Below are 10,924 nucleotides of genomic sequence, written 5' to 3' on the forward strand. Positions count from 1 at the left end.
CTGTCTAAAAGGAAACAAAGAAAGATGCCCATCATGTTGCATTGCCTTTTAAATCTATGTCTTAAATAAACAACAAACAATATACGATTTCTCATCAGTTGTTGTGTGGTTTATTTTCAGTACATGTTCACTAAATGCATGGACAAAATATAACTTAATGTGATAATATACTCTACTGTGTGTCGTTAATATCCCAAGTTTGTATGAAGTGGAAATGTACAGCTAGTGTTTATTCAAAGTCACAAAGTATTGTACATTGAACCTATTAACTCCCTGGAAAGGCCAATGCTGTTACATTGATCATCCTACTACATCTTGTGGGATACATTTGCAGTACTCGGTAAAGGTAGAGTCTGTTGTTCAGGGTAACTTGATCTCCAGGGTAACATGTCACCCTCCTGGACATGGAGAGGACAGGCCAGGCTAGGGGCTGCTGGGTGCAAGGAGATCTTCCTCAGGCCCAGGTCATCAGTGTCTGGGTTAGAGTTCTGCTGAGCCCTGTGGATCTGAAGGGTCCTTCTCCACTGGAAACACAAGGCTGCCGCCTCGGCTGCATCAGAGTCTGGCTCGGGCTGTTTCAAACCCTGACAGAAGGCAATACACATGTCTTAAACATGCTCAACCAGCATGGGTGTGTGTCATCAACAGATATTACATTACATACTGTATCTCTACAGAGTCATATACTATACACAATCATATAATATTCCAGTCATATAATATCCATATATATATTTTTAAAAACTAAACTTTACCTATCTATCTTTGTCTATGTTAAGAATGTTATTCATTACCTTGATGCAGGCTGTCTCTGCAGCATGTACCCCCTGCAGAACAATCTGCAGCAAGTTCTGTGCATTCTTCACCAGGATTTCATCTGATGATTTGCTTCCAGGGGTCACTGCATTAACACTGAAAATACACAAGTACAACATTATGGGGCTATTGCTCTGACAGCTATCTTAGAATAGTCACAGCTAACCCCCAAAGAGACACGTACAGAATTTAAACTCACAGCTGCTTAAACACGACTGCATGTGTAAGTTTATCTTTGATCTCGCAATGTACTGCAAAAGTCATCTCACTTTCCACTAGGGGTCACTGACATTGCATATCAGTTTAAATCTGGTAAATTCATGATTTAGGGAGAGATGATAGAATATAAACCACCTTATTTTGATAAACACAATACTATGATATTTTCAAATGTTAATTGTATGATCATTAATATAAATAATCACTATTATGTATAACTGGCTTGATTTTATCTGTGAATGTTATTTTCAAATGATTAATTATGTAATTACACTGCTTCGCCACATAAGATGATGCTTTCGTGTATACAACGGGTGAATTAAAGTAGATGAATTATGTTTTTGGAGGACTGCGCTCAAAGCACAGCGAAACATTCAGCTTTACACACCAAATAAGTCTGAAATAATGTTTTACTGCTCTGTGGTCAAGTGAAAGAATACCTGTATTGTCGTGCTCTCTTACCTGGAGATGATAGTGAGCTGGTTGGTAATTGTGAGAATCTGCTCAACTATCAGAGAGAGTTCGACAGTGCAGTGTTTGTCCAGGCAATGGTCAGCAATGACTTTCACAAATTGGGTGATCGACTTGCAGTTTGAGACCACACCTTTTGCTGTGGTGACAAATACCTCTTTGTTCTGGAAATAATTATTAGAAGTGAATCAACATATTCCAGAACATTCAAATATGAATTGAATCTCAATTGATATGACCACAGTGTCTTCATCTTCATTACCTGGATGGGCCCTTTCCTCCTCAGATACTGGGCCATGTGGTAGATCTTGTCTGCCATCTCTCTGGTCTGCTGGACAATGTGGTTTCCCTTGGCCTCCCACCTATCTGTCTCTTGTTTGAGAAACAGGGAAGTGTAGGTAAGGGATGGGGCGTCACTGTACACAGCAGACCCTGTGCCAACCTGCAGAGAATTAAGATGTATATTAATATTGTGAAAATTATTAGTAACACTTTAGGGTTAGACTTTCATTAATAAGAGATGTATAGATTAACCATGCATAATATGTTTGTTTTTTTGTAATCAATTATTTATTACAAAACAGTACAAAAACAATTATAACACCAAAGAAAATAAGTGTCTGACTTTAAGTGTCTGACTTAAAAATAAAAAATAAACTTATCTTACCTCGTCCCCACACGAGTAACCCCCCCCCATGGCGATAACATAACAACAATGCATTATGTTAATGTTTGTTTACTTTCTAAATCATCCGTGCTGTATACTTTAGTTCATTATTACAATTGCATGTCACAAATGTGTGTATAAAGCCAGACATGACGTTTAAGTAGAGATTCTCAGCTTTTATTTGGTGGTTTTGTGTACATATTAGTTTCTCCATTGAGAAAATGACAACACTTTTTATACATAGTCCCCTGCTGTCAGGATTGGGGGTTCTCTCTATTGTTTGAGCAACCCTATGGCGCCCCCTCTGGTGGATGTATGTATTTCTGTCTGTCCTAATGACTGTGATTGTTTTCACTGTGAATGGTTAGTAATTGTCTAGTTATGCTTCCCTGTGTCAGTTGTTCGCTATATGTCATGTGAGTAGTGTGTGCGTCCTCATAGCCTTATCGGTCCTCGCCTGTATGGAAGTTAAGTACTGAGAGACTTTTGCTGAGATCATTGCCTGTTTAATTTAAAATCCTTACTTTTAAATTAAATACAACTTTTGGAGTACAGAGACAAAAGAAGAAAACATACTTCACTGTTACACAGGGCACTGCAAATATAATATTTGATGATATAAAGTCAAATCAAATATGACATATATAAATATCATATATAAAACATATCTAAATATATTATCATATACTGTAGGTACTGTATATGACGTATTAATGTAAATCATCACGATGCATTAAATATAAACTGTGCATCATCTATGCAATACTCACATGTTGTCTTTCCTTCACAGGCTCATGTATGGGCACTGCAGGGATACTTTGCTGTGTGATATTTGTATTCACTGGATTGTCTGTCTGCCAAGACTTCACTGGATTGTCTGAGAGGTAATACACCTCCTTCAGAGTCAGAGGTATTTCAGTTATTGCCTCTTTGGCATCCCTGTGTGTTCTGCCCTGGAGACCGCTCTTGACATGTTCTTTTGCTTCCTGGTGAATCTCCTCCATCTTATAGATCTCCTCCACCACATAGTGGGCCTTGGCTGACCAGCACTGCATCTGAATATCTAGACTGAACGTGTTGCAGACGCAGTGAGTCTCCACCATGAGCCGGGCTTTGCTCACTATGTCAGAGATTTGAAAGGGAAGGTGGTCGTTGATGGACCTAAGGTTTGTTCGGGCTCGTGGGTCACGGATATAATTGAAGCAGTCTTGGACTTTCTTAGTAGCTGATTTGACATTTTCAAAAAGCAACTCTGCTGCATTTTCAAACTGCTCCTTTGCCTCATCTGCCTTCTTTTCATCTCTGCGGTGTTCAGCTGCTAAATAAGCAGCGCTAACAATGTTTTGAATTTCTGCAACATACTCCTTATTCACAGTGTTTAAGTGACAAGATAACACTCTCATTGTGATCAGAAGCTGTCTTTGTAGGAATTCTGATTTTGCAAGTTGGAGGACACCTAAATTGGAAACAATGCCAAGGTCTGCAGCTACCTGTAGGTAGGCTTCAGTGAGAGTCTTTAATTCAAACTGAAGTTCTCTCAGAATGTTCAACTTGTTGGTGTTTTTACAGTTTACGCTGGTCAACATCGCTGCCTCTTGGATTCGCAGCGAGTTCTCAGACAAAACTGCTAACCTTTTCTGAGGGGTCAAACGTCTCATTAACAGTTCACTTGCACCAGATTGCGTCCCCAAAATCCTATCCAGTGAATTCAGCAATACTTGAACAGACAATGCCCAGAGAATACAAGGACCCTCCAGTTGATCTACCTGACCTGATGTTGAGTTAGAGAGTTCTGCCAGATGTCTTGTGCTGTTCTGGGCCTTATTCAACTTGCTATGTAAAACTGTAAAGCTCTCGTGACAGTCGCTTTTTGCTCTTATTTCAGATTCTGTTAAAAGCTGCACCACATCTGCACACAAACTCATCACTTCGCCAAGTTGATGAGCGACAGTGGCTGCCATGCTGGGTGGGCTACTTTGAAACATTGAGTAAATGGCATGATACCATGTGCCTGCCACTGGCAGCAGGACTTTCCGAATGTTGTTGATCAGGTCAGAAAAAAGTGTGCTGTGTTTGTAGATACTGTCTGTGTTCATACTTGAACTCATGGCTGTCTCCTGAGCTGTCTGGACCAACTGTGGAGTCAGTGTCACCAGCTCTGACCTAAAGATCTCCAATGTCTGATTATCGACAGCATCAACAAGAGTTGATGCTTCTTTAGCAGCTTGAGCATAACAGTTTGACAGTTCAAGAACTCCAGCACATGCTTTGTTGAGGACTGTCACATCTTTTCCTTTAGTCACAGTCACAAACTCATATAAGAGGGGCAATAGGTCGAAATCAAGAGGCTTGGACATTGGTTTTGGCTCATTTGAAACAGCTGGCGCCCTTAAATCATCTTTGTCATCCATGTGTGCCAGCACAGGTGGTCCAACTTTTTTTCTTTTTTCTATTTCTGAATGCTCCACATTACATATTGTCTGTGAATCCCTTTTACCAACTTCTAGAACAGGAGACTGAATGGCTCCAACTTCAAGACTCGTATCTGATACTTTTTCTTTAATTGGTTTAGCTGAGGGTGAAACTATAGTCTGACGAGCCTCCGCTCGCAGTGGACTGAGGAGATGTGGATGCTGTTGACCATCTAATCCCTCTCTTAACACTTTCAAGTGCTTGATTACCTTTGAGGCATTATCTGAAAAGGCGGGTGATGCATCCACATCTAGACTGGAACCACAGCACATGTCTCTGACAGAACCGACCACGTGGGCCTGTGATGTTTCAACCTGCTTCAACAGCACCAGGAGGCCGTTCCTGTATATGGGGTTGTCACTCTTGTCTACATGTCTTTTCACACAATTAATCACCTGTCTCATATGGCAGATAAGATTATTTGCGTTCTCGCGGAACAGTTCGTGGCTCTGTTCCTTAAACGCGGCGTCACACCCACGCCGGTCGTTAACAATCTCGTGGACTGCCAGGCTGGTAAACTCCCTCACATCGATGACGTCACAGAGAGCATCATGCAGCTGCCTGGTCTCCTCCTCCCATCGCTGGCAAAGATCACGGAGTTTCTGCACAGCTTCAAAACACTGCTCTGAGCCGTTCGTCAGCTCCAGGGTCAGAGGTGTTATACCAGCCTTCAGTTGCATAAGGCAGGCTCGTGAATTCTCCACATTCTCCAGACTCTTAGCGTCAGTAGCATAAGCTGAGATGAAACTCGCAACTTGGGTCATCCTATCAGCCTGAGAAAGTAACTCCGTGAGAAATCGCTGCATGTCTTCTAGATCTAACTCCCCAATTGATTCGCCGTTCAAGGCTTGGCTGGCCATGTTCACAAGCCCTTCAAATGGAGTGTCCATGGTAACAAATGTATCTATAACTTGATAGAGAACAGCCTTCACCATGGCACAGTCAAGCATCTGGATTTGCTGCGTAAGGGACGCACAGGCGTTGTCTAAATGTTGTTTCAGGTTATCAGGCTCCTCTGTGATCTTCAGTAGTATCGCTATGTCTGACCAGAGCTGTAGGACATGTCTGCAGTTATCCACCACCTTCTGCTGAAAGTCTCTCCGCGAGGAGTTAGCCACTGCCATGCAATGGAACACAAGATCTCTCAGCATGCTGTTAAGGTCACTGTCTCTGATTGAAGGGGGAGAAGGAGTGTTGAGGAGCCGTAACAAACCATTGCGCCTTTCAGTGTAGTTCCCACATGGACCTAAGTCACCTCTATGCCATTCCCCCTTGAGTGTTGTTATGATGTCATTGACAGTGCTTTCCACCTTATCAAGGATGTATCTCTTAGCTGCTTGGGCCTGTTCACTAGTAGGGTGTTTGATGGTTGTGCACATGGCTGTATGCAGCATGGATATGCATTTCCTCAGGGTCTCCAATGAGTCGTTTAAGTGCTCTGCCTGTCTGGGATCCTGTAGGGCTTTTGACCGTTCCACTATCAGGTCGTTCAGGAGTAGCAGGGACTCAGAGAACGCCTGGAAGGCCTTGAGCAGGGATGGGATGTCCGGTGAAGCCCCCAGCTGAGAGAGGCATTCCAGGACCCAGTCAGCAGCCGCTGCTATCTTTCTCACTGTTGCATCATCCTCCGCTAAAAGTATCTGGAGAACACCGAAAATTAAAGAAAGGCCAATTATACATGTTAAACAGTTTAGTTTCGCAGTTCTCACGAATTATCCTGATGTTCGGGTTAGGGCTAGAGTTAGGGTGGGATCTAAGCTTAGGGCTGGAGCTAGGGTTAGGATTGTCAGTAAATTATATAATCCGACCATACCATATATCATACAACCAAGCAAGATACGCTACAATTAATCCTGAAATGTCAATGGTTGTACAGTACTGTACAATTGGTATAATGTTACATCAATCACATCATCTTGTACCTTGACAATTCCCAGCAAGACATTTTGCGTGGCGCTGATGAGTTCCTCCCTGTGCTCCGCTAGACTGGGCTGGATGCTCAGTTTCTGGGCTGCCAGGAGGACGTGCTGGCCGGACACAGTCATCCCCTCCAACAGGGTGGACATCTCCATCCTCATGACATCATCATCTGTGTCTCCTATTTGTCTTGGAAGAAAAAAGAACCGGTGCTTGTTCAATAATATTGTTATAAATCACAAGCATGTAATCATTAATGCTATACTATTAGCTATGTATAGACTGAATAGTATTGATCACTTTGGTTGCATTTTTTTAAGGTTGTAGTCTTGTAGAAAATGTACGTAGTATGGCTTCAGATTTTGGTGAGATGCCTTGAATTGTTTTATTTTTCGCCTACCTGGAGCCCATAGTGGCCATGTTCTTTGTGGCTTTGGCCACGGCCTCTGCTGCTCCCTCCAGCCCGGTGAACTGCTCTGTCCCCTCTGCACTTTCACACAGCAGAACCAGGTGGCACAGGCGTGCTGCTATCGGGGCCACCACCCGCTCTATGGCAGCAGTCTTTATCAGGCCATGGCTCAGGAGAGATGCCATCACTGTGGTGAGGGCGAGGATGTCAGCGGCATATCGTGACGTTAGAATTATAAGGTTCTACCTCCATTTTTGTCAAAATTGAGTTTTTTACATAATCTGATCCATTAGGTGTTTATTAATGCCTGTGTGGTGTTAATTTTTTAAATGTTGACCTTTTTTTGTTAGTAATTAATAAAATACAAAGGTTCCATCTCACAAAACATAATGGAATGTAAAAACTTTGAAGCTCAATATCTCTGAACTGCCCTAAACGGAGATAGAACCTTATCATTCTAAACGGAGATAGAACCGTATCATTCTAAACGGAGATAGAACCTTATCATTCTAAACGGAGATAGAACCTTATCATTCTAAGCGGAGATAGAACCTTATCATTCTAAACGGAGATAGAACCTTATCATTCTAAACTCACGATATGCTGTGTTAACTATTCTAGATTGAACATTTCGACCAAAACATTATGTGACGATGGGGTTGTGCGCCGACGTGCGTCTGCCAGGCAAACGTTTTCATTAAATATTGCTTAACTTAATTTTCACTTAGTTCTTCCACAAATTAAAAATGCCTGAGTTGAAGCCTATGCCTTGTCATCATCTGTAAGAGTTATCATTACGAGTTGATATGATCCATTATTATCAGTCGCTCGTAACTCGCAAACATTATTGTGAGTTTAGAATAAAACTTCTTCGCGTTCGGCAATCTACCTTTCTTCACAATATAAATCGGCATATAGACGTTTGCGAATGTATTCTTGAACATTTGTAACACATATTTTGCTATAAACACTGTGATATTTTGTTACACATTTTGTGTAGGCCTATTTGCAATTACAGGTATAAGATATTGAAGTTCTGCTTAACATTTAACTTAATATTTGTGTTAGTAAAAAGAAAACGGATGGTAATTTACCTGCGACGTTGTCCGTTGTAATGTTGTAGCTTGTCAACTTCCATGAATTATTAAACATCATTTAGTGAGCAGCAATGTGTGCTTGAGTCAGTGTTTCATGGCAACCAGTGTCAGCTGACTAAAACGACCGTATTAGAAGAGCATTAATTGATAGCACTGTCGAAACCTCTTGCAATTGATTATCATTCTACTAACTATACACTCTGTCATTGTCTGCGAAATTGCGTACATACAAAATCACAGAAATATAGTTCCTATTTTAACAAGTTGGCATTAGAATGCGTTTATCGTAGAATCCTAGTCCTTCTGCATGTTGGTTATAAGTAGACTACTCCTGGGAGGCCAGCAGAGGGCGCCATACACCACAAAGTCCGCTGAAACTGTCCAGCTGAGAGAAAAAAACATATCCTTTTATTTATCAACAGATAAATACACAGCTTGAAAATGAATTTAAACATCAAACATATAGAGCAATACTTTGTACAAATTATATTCAGTGACAGTAGTATACCTAAAACAAATCAACATATCTATGTGTGATAAAGGTGACAATATACAAATAAAAAACTAACCATCACAGTTCAAATACACCAAAAACAGTCAAGTGTTTGTCTCTCTACTTACATCTCGAGATAAAAAGCAGAGGAGAAATGTGAGTGAGTACAGTATCTTCAGAACCAGTGGAATTAATGTGTAAAATGTAGTGTATAATACCTGTTCCATTAGAGATCCATTTAGCATGATAGAGAGCTAAGCCATCATAGTGAGCAGTAAAGTGTCTTAGCCTTCATATGTGGTAAAGAGCTAGAAAAGCTCTACATAACTTCCCCACACCAGGAAAGGATATGCGAGAATCACTCTTCACCTAAAAGTCATTTGAATTTAGTTTTATACCTAACACATGTGCATTGGGATTCCACATTCATAAACTCACTCCAGTCAGCCTCAAACAGATCTAAAATCCACATAATGTGTCTTAAATAATATCAATCCGCACACTGAATTACTCTTTGACTCCAACCCTGACACTGGAGAACAGGGTTATGGGACTTACAACTGATTAATGACATTTCTTCCAAGGAGCTATGTACTTTAATGGTGGCAGATTTTCAGAGCTCTTACATTCCAACATGTTGACTTAAAATGAGCTTTTCCCATAAGCCCCAAAGAGCTAGTTTATACGTAGTGATGGAGTGCAGTGCTGCACATTCCCACCTATTTTTAGATCATTACTCAATGCCGTTTCTCTACCATGGGTCTCTATAATAGGTGAAGGTATACTCAGACTTCCGATATCACAGACTCTCATCCAGCCATGAATAGTAAAACATCTCACGGTTTGAGTTAGTATTGCTTACTCTATCTACCCCCCTGCTGTACTAACAACGTACAATCCTGCTTCCATTTTAGGAGTCTCACGTCTTTTTAAAGATAATGGAAGAAACAAGACTGTGTATTCTCTAGTGCCACATAGTGAAATGGTGTGGTTTTAGTTTTAGTTTTTTGGTTTAGGTAGCAGTACAGTTCAGCATGATACATTTATGAAGTCAACAATCTTGGCCCTTAAAAAAATTATCTATTGAAGATCATAAAAACATCATGACAAAGTGAAAAGCTTTCTGAGCCACTACTCAGAAAAGAAACAGGCTAGCTCGTCACTGAACATGAACTGGATACCTGAGCAATTTGCTCCTTGCAAAAGCAGCTTTTGATAATTGATTATTGTGTACATATATTGCACTTTTAACCACACGTATAGTAGCTTAAATGTTACTCTAATAACATTAGTTACAAACTAATATTTGAAATTATGATGATAACCAAATGTTCCTGCCACCAACCATCTTGTGCTTATCCCTTTTCTTTTGTCAGCATAGACTAACTGGATTAAGAACTTAATCATGATAAGTGGAAAGGGCTTGAACACACAGGGCTTGAATTGATTAGCGATTGTCGGTTTCTGATGTCCACCTCCATGTATACTGCAACTTACGGAATAATTTAAACATTTTGTCTGAATGTGATTCGAATAGACCATGAATTTCCAAGTGCATGTAATGTGTAAATGAAATGTTCTACATTGATCTTCACATCTGGGGGTCTTGTTGTGACATTTAGATCATGTTTGTTCACTCATGGTGAATGGCCTACATAGGACCTGCTTTGGTTGAGAACGCAGCTATCAAAGATGGAGAGGCAGATGTATAAAAGAGACATTGTGAGCAGGAAACAGTACAGAAATCAAGATACAATCGTTCAACCTCAGGAAATCAGAGTCTGACAATACTGAATATATATAACTCAAATCATATACATGGCATATCTTTGGCCTCGGAAAGGAAAACCTAGGAAGCATATCATCAACTTTATCAGACATCAGTGCTTTTAAGAAAACATACGATATGTTTACATTGACCTTCATAAAACCCAACCATTCTTGAAGCCCTATTTAATACAATATGGCTTATATGTATAAAAATAAATTTTGCTATTTAACAGAGCCCTGAGGGTTTTGTTGTCTGCTAATATCCATGTCATATCCACATCCCCACAAGGATGTCTTCAACGGTTCCGCTCCGTTGGCAGGGAGTTCCCTCCATTGGGATTAATTGAATACCATTGCAAGTGTCCTCTGGCAAGCCACAATATCACATCAGAAGTCCATTTCCTGAAACCCCACCCACAGAAATGTCAAGTCTCCGAAAAATCTGGAGAATATTCTTCTCTTCCACATATGGAAGATTGAAGGGCCTGGTCCCTCGTGGGATGGCTGTGGTGACAGACCCAGCACATTAAATCCTCCAAGACCCAATCCTCGCTCGCATTGACTCCTCTGGACCCGACCCGGACCTTCAGTGG

At 40.8% G+C, this 10,924-nt stretch overlaps 2 protein-coding genes across 2 annotated transcripts in view; both read right to left on the reverse strand.

Annotated features, from left to right (window-relative positions):
• Positions 1-308: 308 nt before the first annotated feature.
• LOC308175837 (catenin alpha-2) lies at positions 309-7,156 on the reverse strand (the record flags this gene model as incomplete). Its single annotated transcript, XM_080550392.1, has 8 exons — positions 309-584; positions 795-912; positions 1,498-1,670; positions 1,769-1,948; positions 2,944-3,537; positions 4,855-6,285; positions 6,568-6,751; positions 6,963-7,156. The coding sequence occupies 8 exons, from the start codon at positions 7,154-7,156 to the stop codon at positions 309-311; spliced, it is 3,150 nt and encodes a 1,049-aa protein (XP_080406518.1).
• Positions 7,157-8,454: 1,298 nt separating this feature from the next.
• The window catches only part of itga9 (integrin, alpha 9), a gene marked incomplete at its 5' end in the record, with an annotated part of 46,847 nt that continues 44,377 nt past the window's right edge, over positions 8,455-10,924 (reverse strand). The window contains one exon of the mRNA XM_080536314.1: positions 8,455-10,924. This exon is cut by the window's right edge and continues 92 nt beyond it. Coding sequence (XP_080392440.1) covers positions 10,918-10,924 — 7 coding nt within the window. The 3' untranslated portion in view covers positions 8,455-10,917.

Source organism: Nansenia antarctica, assembly GCF_963989245.1.
Source record: "Nansenia antarctica genome assembly, chromosome: 1".
NCBI classification, from domain to species: domain Eukaryota; kingdom Metazoa; phylum Chordata; class Actinopteri; order Argentiniformes; family Microstomatidae; genus Nansenia; species Nansenia antarctica.